Source organism: Haplochromis burtoni, unplaced genomic scaffold, assembly GCF_018398535.1.
Source record: "Haplochromis burtoni strain Fernald_Lab_line unplaced genomic scaffold, NCSU_Asbu1 Contig_119, whole genome shotgun sequence".
Classification (NCBI taxonomy): Eukaryota; Metazoa; Chordata; class Actinopteri; order Cichliformes; family Cichlidae; genus Haplochromis; species Haplochromis burtoni.
This window is the reverse complement of record NW_024582480.1, coordinates 1,016,798-1,035,403: the sequence shown is the minus strand read 5'-3', so window position 1 is coordinate 1,035,403 and position 18,606 is coordinate 1,016,798. Positions and strand designations below refer to the sequence as shown.

At 40.2% G+C, this 18,606-nt stretch overlaps 1 protein-coding gene across 1 annotated transcript in view; it reads left to right on the top strand.

Moving 5' to 3' along the window:
- Positions 1 to 18,606, top strand: part of gfra4a (GDNF family receptor alpha 4a) — a 150,729-nt gene that overhangs the window by 100,467 nt on the left and 31,656 nt on the right. Inside the window, exons 2-3 of the mRNA XM_005929633.2 lie at positions 11,766 to 12,047; positions 15,328 to 15,408. Coding sequence (XP_005929695.1) covers positions 11,766 to 12,047; positions 15,328 to 15,408 — 363 coding nt within the window. The remainder of the gene's footprint in view (positions 1 to 11,765; positions 12,048 to 15,327; positions 15,409 to 18,606) is intronic.

Sequence of the window (18,606 nt, the reverse complement as noted above, 5' to 3'; positions counted from 1 at the left end):
GTTCAGATAATCAGTGCACTGGCACCGATGCTTCAACGCAAGACCAAGACACAGTAGCCTTGGGCTGCCTAGGTAACCTTGTTAATTAACCTGATGGCCCCACAAGATGATAAATGACGAGCCTTTGGTAAAAAAAAAAAAAAATGTTTTAAAAAAATGAATAAGTAGTTCCCTGCTTCTCTCTCTCTCTCAAGTTACTCTGAACAAAGCATCGGAGAAGCTTTGTTTCTGTTGTTCTGCCCACTTGGGATTAACTCAAACAATAAAATTATTTCCACCTGCACAAAAAGACAAAAAAAAAATTTTTACTCAAATGTTTGTGTAAGAGCGTGCTCGCACATAAATGCTGTAAACAGAAAAACGCAAGGAGGATGCTGACAGGAAAGAGGCACATTTGTAATCCTCAGCAACAAAACTGTGGATGCAGACAGGTAGCAACATGTGCGCACACACACACAACTATGTTTTCTGGCTCGACCCTAGTTAATGCAGACGTAGGGTGTCCCGGGGAGATGAAGCGAAGAGGTGAGGTATCAGCGGAGAGCATGTTCAGGGCATGTGAGGAACACCGAGGCGTATTTGTGTATTTTGGCCGTGACGTTTCATTTTTCTGTGCATGCGGCATAAAAAAAAACAGAAGAAGAAGCAAAAAAAATGAAACAATAATAAGAATGTGCGGTTGTGTGCGGCACACAAGAGACTGGGTATGAGTGTGCTGTGTTTGATGTTTATTTGCAATCTGCACATAGTGTGTGTGTGTGTGTGTGTGTGCAAGCGGAGAAACAGCAGCTCTGTTCATTTTGGTGTCTGTGTGTATTCACAGCTTCATGTGTTCTTATAACAAAAAGAAGAAGAGATAGGCGATGATGCAGGAAGGAGGAGGGGAGTGCAGCTATTTTGGCATGTGTATTTAGAAAGTGAGAGAACGTAGGGTTTTTTTTTTCTTTAATGCTTCCTTCTGTGCTCCAATCAGACTTTATAGCACCTTGTCTCTGGAGGACGGTGAGGATATAGCAGTTCATGAGAATAAAAATATCATTAGAGAAATATAAAAACCTTTATGTGAGAAAGCAACAATATATCGCCTTAAAATGGGCCAAATGCCAGTGGGAACAATAGTTATAATAGAGAAGCATTGAAAGGTGGATGCAAGGAAGAAAAATAATGCCAACAGGGTAGACTGTAATACCTCTGCCTATGGATTCCCATCCATACTGATCATGAACCACACCAAATGTGCAAAGCATCTTTTTGTTTTTCACAGACAGAGGTTGGAGACAGGGTGTCATAATAAAATTTCTTTTGGAAACGCTTGACTTTGCCTGTGCTGTGCTCAGAAAGTGTTTGGGGCTTGTTATAAATGGGAACCCAAGAACAACAGCAGCTCTGACGGAGACCGATGCTTTCTGAGCTTTGCTTTAGCACTCAGGGCAGATAAGGAATTGTAAAACCTTGGTGCGGCAGGTGTTCGAGAAGACTGTTGAGGTTGTCTTTCAGGCGCCTTCTGAGATTTTCTAGACAGCCATTCTATCACTTCATAAAAGGGATGAAATCCAGGCTTTTAGCCACATGTGGTAAGAACTGATCATCAGAACAGTGGATGTCGTTGAACTATAAAAGTCTCTGCTTGGGAAAAAAACAAAGCCATTAGAAATGGAAACATATGGGAATAATTATTTCATAACAGTTACTATGCTCATCAGTGGCAGCAAGCTAACAGTAGACAGACTTACAAAAATCCCAGGGACAACTTCCTTGAATTGTCCAGAAGGTGCCAATGATTGAAAAGAATGACTGGTACTGCACCAAGTAGTCTACTCATATGCCTTTCTCTCAAACGTTTTATTCATAGCAATAAATGGTCAAAAGTTCTCACAATCTGTTGCTCATAACCCCCCAAGATCATCTTCACATGTACCTCATGGCAGCAACCTCTATGATTCCCTCGTAGGGTGTTTAGGGTTCACTTGAAATTTGGACTGTGAGAGCAAAACATTAAAAGCAAAAGTTGCTCCGAGTAATTTAAACTTATCAGTATTTTATCTGTATTTTTTATTTTATTTGTAGAAATAAGGTTCTGTCCCAACATCCTATATGTGACAGCAATCCACAGTAAAGTCTACAAGTGTTAGAGCCAAAAAGCAGTAAGAATTGTAAGGTCAGAAGACAGCACCCAGACAAAAGATGAAATGAATAGCCTTATTTCCCCAGATTGCTCTCTAACTGAGAAAATTGGCAACAATTACATCTGGACTGACACTTCATGGATTTCCTGGCACTACAAAAAATATCCAGTTCAAGAAAACACTGCCTGTTCAATCTGTCCTCTCTCGGCATTTTACTCACGAGCTGACATCATTTTAAGAGTATTTTTCTACCAGCGTTGTGGTCTGCAACAGAACATCTGTTGGACTTAACATAAGTTCCTTCTTTGTACCAGGCTTTCTCAATCAACATGAACAAGAAGAAGCCGAACAAGCATGTTCGGCTTCTTCTTCCCGAGCAGCACATTAACAAACAAACAAAAAACATAGGATGTCTTGTTGACAGCTATTGTGTGCACAGGATCATTGGCACTTTCCACACACTCCTGCTTATGACTTTGGCTTGAAATATTTGGTGGCTTGAGGTGATGAGGTGAGGTTATCCACGTTATTTGATGGATAGAGCATTGGACGTATAATATTGTTGGTTGATCAACAGCTAGAAATTCATTCTATAGTTTTTCATAGGATAAATATTCATGCTAGGATGGACTAATCTTCCCTTTGTTATCAGCTAGCTATGAATGCAACTTCTATTTCAGTTGAAAGAAATAAGTCTGATCATTCTAATTTTCCCTTTCCTGTTTAGGATCAAACTCTGGTTCATCGAGTGCCACATAGTCTTACCTTTGCAGTTGAAGCTATTACTTGCAGCATTGCAAATGATGTGGGGGAATTTCCATTATTTATTAGGCAGTATTCTGATTGGCTGAAGGATAACTTAAAGCGACACCTCTTGCCAGTTAGAGCAGGCTGTCATGAATGATGCAAATCGTATTCAAATAGCTACCAAAACAGGCTGCTGGAGGACTGAGAAGAATCAGGGATATGGGGAATATCAACGTTTTGGTGAATAGATTTGGGATATAAAAGAGACTGTATTTAACAGACCTTTTAGTCTGTAAAGTTGAGAAAACTCAATATAAAGGTAGCTTTTTGAGTTTTCTCAAGTTGATTTTAGCTAGATTTAGTTCTGGCAACTCCAATTTTGTTGTTCTCCCAATTACAATAATCTTGTTAGGTTAAAGGTTTTTGGTTTGGGGCTGATTATTACACCAGACACCCTCCTGCAACCCTCCCATTTATCCAGGCTTAGGACAGGACCAACAAGGACTAACAAGGACATGGTATTATTTTCTTCTCTGTCTGACTGTACTTGTAGATTTCTGTGTAGACTTAACAAGAGGCACAATTCTGATATAAAATCCTCAAAGAATCATAAACAATAAGAGCTTAAATGTGTTGTTTTTGCTGTTTAACTAAGTGGTCTCCCTGGTGTTGTAAGTTGGTTATCATAGCTGGAAAGGATTCAGCATAAGATAGAGTCTTTGAACTTGGCATCACTTCTCTAGTGGCTGAACAGCCAATTTGGACCAAACACTCAGTAGTCCAAGGATTCACTTTTTCAGATCCATCGGAAAAAAAAAATACTGACCAACACTGGACATCTAAAAACTTCGTGTGGGAAAAGGGAATGGAGATTCTTTGCTCTCCCACAAAGACCTCACACTGTCTACAGCTGAATTTGCTGCTCAGTCCTCAGTTCTCCCAAACTCAACTTTGCTCTTTTACCTTTTTTTAAAAGTCACCCCCAATTTTTTGTACTGGCCTTTCACAAAGAAGACTTCTAAAAACAAAATAACTCACCATTGCCTTCATTTCTTCTGTTTGGCCACCTACAGAAAAAGTAGTCGACAAACACTGTCTGGCTTTTCTGGGAATTTTCACTGAATCACATAGTCCTCCTCATCATCAACAGACTGAGTTTGCTCAGCTGGCTTGGACCTGGACACTTCAGACTTTCCATGTAAGAGCAAATACATTTACTTCTGAAATGTGGTTGAGGGAAAACAGGTAAAATGCTCGAGTCTACCACTGGGCTTCAACAGTCTGCTTGATTTCTACCTTAAAGTGCCAAATGCTGTCAATTCTATTACATATTATTCTTCTCTGTGTGAATGTGTGTGTGGATGACTGGATGTGTAAAGCGCTTTGGGGTCCTTAGGGACTAGTAAAGCGCTATACAAATACAGGCCATTTACCATTTCTCTCATGCTGTATCTGTAATTCATATTTAAATAAAAACCCACATTCATTATTAGAATATTAGTGTCAGTACTTTTTTGAAGTACTGAGCCTTTTTCCATATCTTTTCAAACTCTGATCTTGTAATCTAACTTTAGCATAATAATAATTAAATTCTTTCACATCATTCCTATCACTGAAGCTCAGTCTAAAATCAATTTAATATTATCTTGCAAAACATAAATGTCTCGGCAAAAAGCATGATCTTTATATTAAAGGGGTAAAGTTACTTTCTCACTGGAAAAAATTGATTTTTTTTTTTGCTACTTTTTTCCATATACTTTCTGGGTAAATGATACACATTTGAATTCGAAGAAGACAGAAAAATAGAGAAAAAAAGAGCAAAAATGCCCAACTTGCATTTGCATGTTTTTTTCTGAAACGGCTGTGGAATAATATTGACATTCTTTGGGATGGATTAGTCACTGAGGAATCTGGGAAGAGCATTAGTATTCTGCATCATAGCCAGAGTACTTTGGATCGTCTCTAAATTTCATCATGCATTGCAAGTTGTTGTCCAAGGAGAACTTAATACAAACTAAAGTTATGCTAACATGCTTATATTCTTTTGGGGTTTTTTTTTTTTTTTTACTGCTATGCGGACATTAATGCAAGCATGTGGGATCTTTGACACTGACGTGTCCATGCATTTATGGGAAGAATATTGCATTTTTGGCAGAACTGGTGGGGAGGAGAGAGGGCATTATTAGTAGCTGTGAAGAAAAGAGCAACAACAGAGCAGAAAAGCTCCAGCAGACACTGTGAGTCATCTCGGTTAAAAAGTGTTCAGGGAGGCACGGTTAGCTAATAGGGAGCTACAATACAATAACAAAAGCATTGTCCCTTGGTAGTGCTGTCAAAGATTTACCAAACAATTCAAGAGGCTGTTATCCTTAATAAGATTCATGATATTGTCTTATAGCAAGTTACTCAGCTGTAGCGCGACTGATGAAGCAAAAGATTTTTTTTTTCTAGTCAAATCAGAAGAAGAAGAAAAAAACTACAAGCAGCATGGAGACTGTATCAGCTCAAATAGAGATAACAAACTTCAGTCATCAGTTACAGGTCCAGATCTTTGTTACGTCAGTGTTTGAAACTTGTAGCTGGAACATTTAGCAAAGAGTGGAATGCTTGCTTTATACTGAGTTAAAGACTGGGCAGTTGTTTTTGGTGGGGTTTTTATATGGTGATATTGGGAATAGTCTTTCTAAACAGTATGTAAAGAAAGCTTTTTTTGCTACCTCTTGGGCAAGTTCAATAAGATAAATTAAGTTTCATACACAATGTCTATTTACTTTCATGGCCCACAAGTGTGGCACCAATAAGTCTTATTGCTTTATATCACTATTTTGGAACAGCAGCACCACTGACAGCAGCTGACTTGTTTTTCCACCATTGATGTTTTTCCAGCAAGCTGTATATGGCAGCTAAAGCTTCACTAATGTTTTGATGGCTACAGTATCTTCATTCAGACACTTGTGTTAGTAGACTGCTCACATACTAGTGCTTGAGCTTCCATAGGGTAGAGCTGTGTGAAGTTAAACACAATGCAGTTATTGTAAAAAATGAAAATGGCTGTTAGCTAGCTAGCACTGGCATTTCTATTAACATAAGTGCTTTTTAAAGGCTGGAAATTAGTCGATGGTCCATCTCATTCTGCTATAGCAGAGGATGAGGGGAGAGGCTTTTATACAGAACTTTTTGCCAGTTATGATACTGGGTATTCATAGTACACCGAGTACACACAACATACTGCAGGTAAAATAAGTATTGAACACGTTAGCAATTTAAAATATATTTGTAAAGGTGTTATTGGCATACAGTTCTTACCAGATGACAGTAAAAACCCATCCAATCCACACATGCAAAGAAATCAAACCATAAATTAAGTAATGTGCAATGATAAAGGGAGAAAAGTATTGAACACATGAAGAACAGGAGGTGCAAAAAGGCATGGAAAGTCATGACACCAGCCAGAATCTGTCAGTAATTAGAAAACAATCCTGCCAATGAGTGCAAATTCATATCAGCTGGTTCAGTCCCGACTGACAGCCTATAAAAGGTGTCACACAAGAAACATCTCATGATGAGTAAAACTAGTGAGCTCGAGCAAAAATGTTGATTGTATATTATTTCACCAAAAACCGGCCACGACCAGGTGCTCCCTACAAGATTTCAGACAGAAGAGATAAAAACATTATAAGAAGAGTTGTCCAAGAGCCACTTGTGGAGAGCTTCAAAAACACCTGAAATCAGCAGGGACAAGGCAAAACTCCATTTCTGAAGATAAAGCATGGTGAAGCACAACATTTAGACAAGCCTGTGACATATAATCTGAGCACCATGTTTGGAGGTCAAAAGGCACTGCATATCACCCCAAAAACACCAGACCACCAGTGAAGTTTGGAGGTGGGGCTGTTTTTAAGTATAAGGCCCTGGCACTCTTCGTGTAATTGAAGGAGGAATGAATGGAAAAATGTTTTGAGACATTCTCGATAAAAAAAAAAATCTGCTGTCATCTACCAGGATGATGAAGATGAAAAGAGGGTGGATGTTTCAGCAAGGCGATGATCCCAAACACACAGCCAAGGAAACTCTTTCATTTGGTTTCAGATAAAGAAAATAAAGCTGCTAGAATGGCCCAGCCAATCACCTGCCCTGAAAATTTATAGAAAGAACTACAGCTCAGAGTTCACAGAAGGAGCCCACGAAACCTTCAAGATTTGAAGACTGCGTGTGGAAGAAGGTGTCAAAATCACACCTGAGCGATGTATGTGACTAGATTCGCGACTGTAGTGTTGCACTTTGCAAAAGGATGAGCATATACAACATGACATCATCCATTATATTTGTAACTCTGTCTGTGGAAGCCGCAGCTTTATGTCCACTTTCATCCTGATTTTCTGCCTGAAAGCTGCCTGTGTGAGGACTCCTGTCAGCCAAAGGAGCTACACCCCGAACTTAGTGAGTTATACAGAAATCACATGTTATAAAGACTGTTAGCTACTGAGATTGTGAACATGTCTTGTACCGCATAAACTAATTTTTCTCTCTGAACTTAGTCACTTTAACACCAGATTCTATGGGAACTAACCTTTGGAGCCTCTAAGCTAGTTAAGGAACTGCAGCTCAACTGCAGATCAAACACTGTATTTCTAGAAAAAATAAATAAATTAAAAAGAAGAAAATGAAAAACCTGAAGATGGAAAAACAAAATTAGAAGATGTAAAAAGCTCAGAGCACCGGGAAATTAAAAAGGATTCCTTCCCCTGTAACAGACAGCGAGTGGTCTCTACTCGGATTCTCTCATTAGGAAATCTTAACATGATTCAGGTTCAAGCACACAACATGTTTTGAATACTACATCGTTTTATTATTGGCTTGGCTGTCCTCCACACCCTTTAATCATAATCATTCTTTTCATGAACTGCTTGCAGTGATGGACGTCAGTTATTAAGCATTTCTCAGCTCCCTTCATGTGACATAAGAGAACGCGACACTTTTGATGGAGCTCATAGATTTTTAAAGGATACTGGCTAGCGGCTGATGGCAGTGATTCATTCTTTGCACTGTGAATTGACACGTGACGTGCTTTCCACGGTTGTTTTCAATTCGCGGTCCGCTGTGCCGCCATTTAAAACACAATCATTTCCCCCTCTGTTATTGCTAATGTGAGCACTTCCATGGTTTCCCTGTCAAAAAAAAAAAAAACCATTGTTAATTCTTCGTGTCTGTTTTTGTTTCCGGCTCTAAGAATAAAGCCAAATTGGCCCGACATCACAGGAATGACAAGTGAATTCGGTGTTGTGTTTGTCTGCTTCTTCATTTTCTTTCCATAAAAAAAAACGTTTATTTACTAAAATGTTTCTCTGATTTCAGAATCTTCTCTTTGAACTGTACCAGGTGTGTTTTAGCGCAAGCTGGGTAGGGGGCCATGACAGGAAGAATGTGGGGAAAGCATGGCGTGAAAGAGGGAATCAGTGGAAAAGCAGGAAGAGAAACAAAAAAGCAGAGAGAGAGAGAGAGAGAGAGAGAGAGGATGCCCAAATAGTTTATTTACCTCGGTGGGGTAAACAGGAAGTGATATAGGATGGAACGAATTTGAATGACAAGGCAACTGATTTCTCCTAATTGGTTTTGACTGTCTGTCTTTGAACTGCCGGTGCGCCGCGGCTCTGTTTCCAGGCAAACAGTTATCTCTGGCAATCTGGAGTGCTGCTTAATTCCTCAGACAAATATCAAACCTCTCTCCACACTGGATTAGTTGCAGTTTAATAAGATTCGCACTGCCACTGCTCACAGGAGCTCTCCCCCACCCCCAACCGCCCCCACCATACTTGAAACCAATGGGAAGGAAAACTCTGCTTTAAGTTTCCTCTCTGCTCCACCTTCTAAACCAGAACACCCACACACAGCCACACACACATGCACGCGCGCGCCACCCACGAATCCAGCCCTCACCTGCAGTTCAAACGCACTCGCGTGAGAGAAGCAAAACGAAGCAACTCCAAATGTGTTTAAATATTGTTTCTCCTCACCTCCAGTGAAGGAATACCGCCACGGGGATGAGGCAATGTTGCGCGTTTCCAATGCGAATCTGACTTTTTAGGGGTTTCTTAGAGCGAGTGAAACATCTTGACATAAGGCAGATTCCTCCACTCTTTCTTTCCTAGGTACCATCTTTTGATCCAAGAAAACTCTCGAGCAGAGCTGATTTGCATCAAAAACGAATGACATTATCTCACCCTGCAGTTCTTTTTTTTCTCTCCCCACCGCCCCGTGCTTTACATAAGATACATCAGATTTTAAGATTCTATAGTGAAATAACTGATTTGGTGAGGAGGGAGGTGGGTTCTTTTGTAGTTGTTGTTGTTGTTGTTGTTGTTTGGCACAATAAGTTCTGCCTGTCAAGACCTCAGCAAAAATGAGCTCTTCACTTGAGTGGCAGATGCTTTCTCTCAGCAGCATCCACAAACATAGCAACAAGCTTCTTGCCTCGCTGTCTAAGTTTTTTATTGACAGGCCGCCGCTGGATTAGCTGATTCCTCGGCACAGTTGAGACGTATCCAGCCGGGCACGTGGCAGTTAACCCATTTTCTTCATGAGTGTGGAAGGCTTCAGCCAAAGAAGTTGTAACCTTTTGTTTTATCTGATCGACCCCCGAGATCCATCCAGGGAGACAGTTTGAGACAGTCTGAGTCAAACAGGGATGAGCAATTCTGACAGTTTTGTGACAGTTAGTGAGATGGAATTCAATTTTATTAAGCTGTAACTGGCCTGTATGTCTCATTTAGGCCTTAAATTTTCACTTTGGTGTACGCAAACATGAAAAGTTGATATTTTATAGCTGCACCATTCCCTGAAATTCAAGTGTTCTTGGTGCATCGAGATGTTTTAGATGCTTTTCACCAAAATCCAGCCTGACATATATGCAGTGTTTAAAACTTCAGGATATCCACAACAGTTAAAAATTAAGTTTTGCGGAGAAACCCAGAAGCAGTGTGGCTAGAGCACAAATTCAGCAAGTCCCAGGTTCAGTTACTTCAATTTGCACCACTTTCTCTCCTTACATTTCCCTTCCTTCTCTGCAGCTATGAAATAAAGACACAAAATGTCACTAAAAGAAAATATTTTAACTCTTTTTTATTTTTTATTTTTTTGCAGAAAGTGTTGAGGTGGCATTGTTGGTCATGACATTACTTTGATCCAATCTTTGGGAATCTGAATCTGAATCTCGACATCTGTCATTCTCCTCTTGAGTCGCCATGGTGACATGAACAAAATAAAACTATTTGATTGATTGCCAAAGAATTTGGTGCTGTACTCTTAAGTTTCCTTGCACCATCGTCCAATTTAAAGTTTCAGCTCTCGCAGTACTTTTGCTTACGAGCCTGACAAACTTATGACATCCATGTTAGCAGTTAGCATGAAAATAATTAACTATTTGCATAAGACAGTGGAGATGTCTAACCTCATATCCTGTTGTTCCTCTGCAAATTTGCATTGTCAGCAGACAAACATTAGCATTTGCAGCTTAAGATAGTTTACATGGCAAAAAAAATTACTGATCCTTTCATTAATGAGCCCAATTAGAGGCAAAAACGGGCTATCACCACTGTACACTCTTATTTAGCTCTTTATTTTTTAGCATTTTTCACTCACTTCTAGCTTCTTCTTTTTTTTTTTTACTCTAATAATAAGATGTTTCATTTAATGTTACATGCACTGTATATTTTGAATATTAAGCAGGAACTCTTAGACAGCTGGAAATAAATATTGTCCTTAGGGGAATAAAGCTTGCATGTTATTAGTGCCACATGAAATAAAAAGGCAGACGGTAAAAATGTTGTCCCCCCACAACTAATACAGCTGCTCTCTGGGCCAATCTGTAACAAATATGACACTTTGTTTTGACTGGAACTGAAACGCTTCAGTGTAATTTAGAACACGTCAGAATGTATTGGTGAGATACAAGTTTCATCAAAACCTAGTCAGTGGCACCAGATGGATTTTATGTGACATGTGTATGAATTCATGAATAATATAGCGCACCCCTCGGGTTTATGAATGTAATTTTTTTTGTTGTTTTTTTTACTGGCAAGAGGAATCATTGACCGTGTTTGATGGCTGCTGACGAGGGATGCGAAAATGTAATCCAATTATTAAATTCAGCTCAATTGCTTTGTCTTAGAGATGAACCAGCGAGTCATAAATACTTCGCATTTATTTACAGCAGTTTGTTTTGATTTGCTTAAAGGAGCAAACCCATCAGCTACGCACGTCAAAGTGAGCTCTCTCATCGCGGGGGGAGCAAATAAAACGTTATGAATCCCCACTGTAAGTCTGGAGAGCTTTAACTACTCTAGTGCACAAATTAGCCGTGAACATTTTTTGATTATCCCTCATGATAGTGTGCCGACAAGTTTCACAGTATGGGACACGGGCACTCCAAGTTTATGACAAACATGAGGGGCGCACAAGTGGACTTTTATCAGGAGCTTCACTCATATTAAAGACTGAAGGTCATCCTCTGTTGCGAGTGCGTACTAAATTAGCTTTTAATTTGAAAGTAATGCTTTCACAAAGTAGCAAAACAGGTTTGTCGGGGAGTACAGAAAATGAGCCAATGAGATCAATAATTAAACAAACACGGGGATGGTAGCTACACCTGTATAAACAGGAGGGCAAAATATGTTGGCTGACCTTTTGTCTGTTAACTCTCTATCCTCAAAGTAAGTAAGTCAAAGTCTTTTGTCTGATGCGTTTCCACCTTTGATAACCTCCGATTAGCAAAGCAAAAACTGGTTAATACAACTGTCAGTACGTGAAAAAAAATAACAAAGACAAAACAGATCTACACGGCTGTCTCTCGAGAATCCATCACGACTCTAACATGTCCTCTCCCTTGTCTCACAGGAATCCCACGTATGGCCCTCTCTGTGGGTGGGAGGGACTGTCTGCGTGCTGGTGACACCTGTTCCAGCGATGACACCTGTAGCCCGCGACTGCGCACCCTCAGGCAGTGTGTGGCAGGGGACGGCAGCGTGAAACTGGGGCCCGGGGCGCGAAACCAGTGTGAGAACGCCATGACGGCACTTCTGTCCACCCCTCTGCATGGCTGCCAATGTAAACGAGGCATGAAGAAGGAGAAGAACTGCCTGAGTATCTACTGGAGTCTGCATCAATCTGTGCTGCATGGTAAGATTCGCATTAGTCCCAAGGTCACCAGTAGGTGGACCAGGATCCAGATCAGGACCCAGAAGCTGTTTCAAAAACTGTGAATTTAATCATTATTTTATTATTCATTATTAATATCCTTGTAACTATATATAGTTACAGTGAACTGTTGATTATGTAGTCCATGCTACTTAAAACGTATTGCTTTGAATCATACTAAATGTGGAACTTTATGATACTTTTGAAACCATTTTTTGAGGACAGTTTCTCTAACTGGATTTCCTTCAGTTGAGTAGCATTAAAAGAGGCGGGCAGAAGTCGGGGTATCATGTCACTGCGATTATCAAGTGTGTGCCACCCAGTACACATGAATTAGACTTCCACCTCCAGATGGCTTGACAGTAGATTCCAGGCTGAAATGAAAAGAGTCATTATTATGTCGAAAACTGAGCATTGTGTGTGCATATTGATAATAGCAAAAACGCAGCAATGACTTTTGTTCACTCAAACTTAGCTTTTCTTCGCTCAAAATAAATTTCTCCTCAAAATGCAACACTTGTACTTGCACATTTTTTTTACGTGCGCTCAGAATAGTGGCACAAAAATAACGCCATAAAAATCCAGAGGCCCTGTAAAATGCGTATGCTTTTACATTCAGACCAAATGGAAAAAGCTCGACTCTAGAACAAAGCTGACAACAATGTAAATATAAGTACGGATAAACCAATCAGTGTCTGTAGAAAACATTTATGAGGTCAATTTCATGCAACACGTAGACAAAACAACACACATGCTTTCAAGCAACCACGCCTCTGTCGTGCATTTTATGTAATGGACTGTTGGTCAACCAAACATTACTAAAACATCAGTTTATGTACGGCAGTTGTTCCTCCCCAATAAATATTTATTCATTACATTTCAAGTTCAGAACTAATAATAAATATTTATTTTTCTAACTGCATGTACTTTATATTTAAACATCGCTTCATCTCTATTTAAACATCAATAACATTTTATGTCATAGATAGATATATATACTTCTATTACGGTTACCCACTTAATTCACCAGGAACACCTTGCTAGTATGCGATTGGACCGACTTTTACCCTCAGAAGTGCCTTAAATCGATTCAACAAGGTGCTGGAAACATTCCTCACAGATTTGAAACCATATTGACATGATGGCATCACGCAGTTCCTGCAGGTTTTTCAGCTGCACATGATATGAACCTCCAGTTCCACCATGTCCCAAACGTGCTCTACTGCAGTGTTTCCCAACCTTTTGGAGCCATGGCACGTATTTCACATTAGAAAAGTCACACAGCACACCACCAAATGTCACAAAAAGCATTTTTCCCTGCCACCAGGCATAGCGGAATTGGATCAATTTGTCCTTCTTTGCTTTCTTCTGACCACTACTCATGCTAGGGCCTTCATCTGGGTTGGAATTTTCTTCAGGACCCAGGACAGATTGGCTACTTTTTTCCTTGTATTGCTATTATGCAACTGGCAGTTGGCAACCCATTTAATTAGAGCAGGTAGTTGTACTGCCCTCTAGTGGAAGAGAATGTAATTGCTTTGCATGTTACGCCAGTCACTTAGGCTACGTTCACACTGCAGGCGAAAGCGCATGAAATACAATTTTTTTGACCATATGCGAGCCAATCTGATCTGGGTCACTATCATATGTGGTACTGAATCCGATACATATCTGATGTTTTAGAAAGCGACTGCTGTTTGAACGGTCATGTCGCATTAAATCCGTCTTTTACGTCACTGACACAAGACAGATGCCAATTATCAGCTCCGGAGAAGCGCCCGAGAAGACATCGCAAACGCTTCCTAGCCATCCAGTGAAACTGTTGGGAAGACAACGTTGGAGAAACGTGAACATTTTATTTGTACTGTATAATCTGCAGATTCTGACAGAAATCTGCAACTATCCTTTGAAGCACCGCTCCTCTAAAACAGCAATAAGGATAATTATTAGGTTATTTACATTATTATGTAATAATATTATTATTTACATAATGTAAATAATAATAATACCAGATGTGGTAAAATAATAATAATAATACCAGATGTGGTAAAACACGATTGTTGTTGTTTTCACCTTATGTTTTAACTTGTGGAAGCAGCAGTAATCTGCTCAGTGACAGATGTTTCCAAAAATGTTCCTGAGTCCATGCAGCGATATCTAAGATATAGTAAAGCACTATACAAATACAGGCCATTTACCATCTACTAAAGAATCTTCACACAAGGATCTGAAGATCACAGTTATTCAAAGATTTGCTCCTTTTTCTCCTTGTGTGAAGATTTCTAGCTGGTTTCTCTGGATCTTTGAGAGACTTTACATTCCACAGATGACAGAATCCAAAAATTATTTGGACTAGTTGCACTTATGAGTTAAGAACCCATCCTTCCATCCATCCATCCACCTTCTTCCGATTATCCGGGGCCAGGTCAAGCAGCCTATGCAGAGAAGCCCAGACCTCCCTCTCCCCGGCCACCTACTCTCACAAAACAGCCTCCACCAAGGCGTTCCCAGGCCAGAGATATAATGTCTCCAGCATGTCCTGGGTCTGCCCCGGGGCCTCCTCCCAAACCCTCCTAAGTGAATTTTGTACTACTCATCTGCACCTATAGTCCTGTCTCAACTTTGTCTCTTTCCTTCCTTGTGTCCTTTCCTTGTTTTCCCTGTTCCATTTACCCTATTTTATTCTTCTAGAGTTTTTTATTTGTCTGTTTACCTTTGATTTGAATTTTTAGCTTGTTGTTATCTTTCATGGGTCTTAAATCTCTTATTTTTCTCTGTGCCTGACTACCTTCATGATGTCCTGCTTTTGAATCGGCTGAAGAATGTTTCTAAACCATAATACATTTTATTTACAGTCCGTGTTGCAAGCATCAAACTACAAGAAAATCCTTCTTTTGTAAACATGAGATTTTGTCATGTTGCCTTTTTACTATTTTCATTTAAATTTTCCATTTAAATATAATTCAGGGCAGCTGAGCTGTGGCATTAAGCCGTACATTGTGTGATGGTCTAATAAGGTTGTTGAGCACTGTGTGGTTGATTTTCTAGCAACTTCTGTAACTAGCTAATTTCTAATAGCCTGTGGTAATTTACACAAATGTGAGAGGTTTGCATGTTTTGCAGCTTTGTGCACATCTATAGCTTTTATGAGTAACACTACATCCTTCAACAGTGTTACACGCTGGGATTTAGGACTTTGCAAAAATCTTTAAAAAGAAGAAAAGCCATTTAGCTAACTACTCTCTTTCCTCTGTGTTGGCAGGACTCAGCCTGGTGGAGAGCTACCCATATGAACCAGAGGAGAGGGGCACTGACTACGTTCGTCTGGCCTCCATCGCTGCAGGTAATCAAATGAGCAGTTACTGCCTGGCCAGGGGGGGAAAAGTCATTTAAGTAAGTTAAGTATCTATTTTTAAGAACAAAAAAAGGCTAAGTGGGTTATACTATACTACGTGTCAGAGTAATAACAGATCAAGTTGTGATTCTGCGTTGTTTTGACAGAGCAGATATGCAGGTGGTTTTGTGAAGCGTTTGATGAGTAACAGTCTCACTTTGCTTCTGTCTTGCCTCCGAGCCTGTGGGCAAGCTGCAGGGTTGGTATGTGCTGCTGTTAGCCCCCAAGGCACAGATTAATTACCTATTTACTTAATGCAGCTGGAAGCAGCAAAGCTGCAGTGGGTAAAGAGCTGAAAGCCAGAGTGTGAAGTAACGACAGAAACAGAAGAAAAGAAAAGAGGTTACATGGAGAAAGAGACAGAGGAGGCGAGAAAAAGAAAATGGCAGAGCTGTTGACTCATATAAAAAACACTTTGTTTTCTTCTGGAGGAATGGAAAAGACAGAGGCTGCACAAAACTGACAAGTTGCTTTTTTTCCACTGCAGAGGACGTGAAGTTAAGTGTTTTATGTTTTTCTGACAACAGTTATACTCAGAGAGTCTGTGAATGTAATGACTGAAATGAAGTGATTTCTATGGAAGGTATTCATGCATTACAGCAGAGTATAATGATAGTTGTCATGATATACTATCAGGAAGGACCTAATGCACCTTTTCCAGCATAAACCCAACAGGTCAACGAGAAAATGAACCAAATTTTCTTGAAAGAAGAAGAAACAAAAGGAAAATTGGTGGGTTTAAAAATTACCACCACAAAATAATAAATGTTAGAAATGTTAAATATGCACTGCTGAGTAAAAGGAACACGTTTTAATCAAAGTCCAGCATCAAATCTATTAAACCTTTGTGATATTGATGTGGTCAGTTAAGTAGCAGAGGGGATTGTTAATCAGTTTCCACTGCTTTGGTGTTAATGACATTAACAAGAGGTGAACTAGAGTGGCAACAATGAGACAACCCACAAAATCTGACTCTTTTTTTTTAACTAGTTTTGCATTTTGGCTAGGCTCAGTGTCACTGCTGTTAGCTTGAGGTGATACCTGGCCCTTACAGAGGTTACACAGGCAGTCCAACCCTTCCAGGATGACACATCAATATGTGCCATCTGCTGTGTCTCCCAGCACAGTCTCAAGAGCATCGAGCAGATTCCAGCAGGCAGGCAGTTCATCTAGGAGAGCTAGACAGGGACGTAGAAGGTCCTTAACCCATTACCAAGACCGGTATCTGCTCCTTTGTGCACTGACAGAGCTACAAAATGACCTCCAGCAGGACACTGATGTGAATGCCTCTGACCGAACAATCAGAAAAAGACTTCATGAGGGTGACCTGAAGGCCCAGCGTCCTCTAGTGGGCCCTGTGCTCACTGCTCAGCACGGTGGTGTCTGATTGGCATTTGCCAGAGAGTAGAAGATTCACCACTGGTGTCCTGTGCTTTTCACAGATGAGAGCAGGTTCAGCCTTAGCGCATGTGACAGATGTGAAAGGGTCTGACGAAGCCAGAGGGAACGTTTGACTAACCTCTACAGGGTAGTCAACAGCACCCTGACTGCCAATCAGGTATTAGGATGAAACTGTCAGACGCTACACTGGTGCAGTGGGTCCTGATTCCCTCATCAGGAACGACATTGCCCGGCCTCATGTGGCAAAAGTATGCAGGAAGCTACTGGAGGATGAAGAAACCTCCAGAGACTTTATGTTTCTGTCCATCCAGGTTACCCCTCAGAGTGTTCAGAGATGATGTCCTGATCCAGATCTGGGAGGAGATCCCACAGGACACCATCCATTGTTTCATTAGGAGCATGCTCCGACATTGTTAGGCATGCATGTGGGGGCCAAACAAACTACTGAGTACAGTTTTGAGTTGCTGCAATAAAATTTTGGCAAACTAAACTTTCTTGCTTTGATAGTTTCCATTTCATTTAACCGATGTGGCGTCCTTCTGTTCCTAACACATACTCAGTCCATATCAATATTGATATCTGGCATGATTTTTGTTTCCCATTGAGATCTAATGTATTTTTCAAGTGTTACTTTAATTCTTTTGAGCCCAGTACATTAATATAAATATTAGAAGTCTCTATGTTTTTACACAATTTTGTACTATTTAGGTATGTGGCGTGTACACTTTAGTCATGTACAGAGGTGAGGTGAGGTGAGGAGTGGAGTGGAAGCACTCTGTGCCACAGGAGGTTTCTTATTCCCACAAGCTGTAATATTTATTGTATTTATCATGGGATTTAAAGGTAGTTCTATATTTTGGCATCCAGTAATACCAATGAGGGATCAGTGTCAAATACCAATTTCATGTTTCCAAACCTGAACTAATGCAAGTTGACACTGGTAAACTGTACATCCTCTTTTCATGGATGGGAAAGCATTTAACGGTGAGATGAGGGCAGTTCAGGCCATAGTTTGCATAATAGCCTTAAAGGTAAATTCAGGTTATGTAACAGGTAACAATGTAACTGAATACAGAGATGCAGAGCATGGCTTTTCCTCTAAATGGAGCTTTAGAGTGCAGACCACAGAGCATACAAGCTGGTTTAAGATTATAAGAACACTATACTAAGTAATTACTACCACCTGTGAATGCAGTGACTTGTATAAAGTAAAAAAAAAGTATCAACTCTATACTGTAACCAGACATGTACTCCCCCACAGCAGAGCTACTCTGCACAGCTTCTCTCATTTTCAAGGATCTTCCCACAACATCCCAGCCATCTTTTTTCAAACCCACTAAGGATCTCAGCGGTGCATTATAGTGGCGATATCAGCTCAGCACTATTCATGGCTCCCAGAAATGCATAGTGCATGCTGTAACATTCACCTTCATCTCCTTAACCAATTCATTTTCTTCGGGCTTGTTGTGCATAATTTAGTGAGATCACAGATTAGGCAAATTGGATAAACCGCGCTCACCTGTTTGCACGAAACTGTGTTTGCATCTGTAAAGACTGTAAAGAAATGCACACAAAAACCATAAGAAATAGCAAACAATTCAGGTTTAGTGCTTGTCACCTTTTACGCGTGATCACATACATATGCTGCTTTTTTAAAACGAAACCTCTCATCCTGGGCTGACGTGAATTACAACAGCACCAGGCCCGCACTGTAACCGCCTTCTGGTAAATCTCGCTCCAGTACCT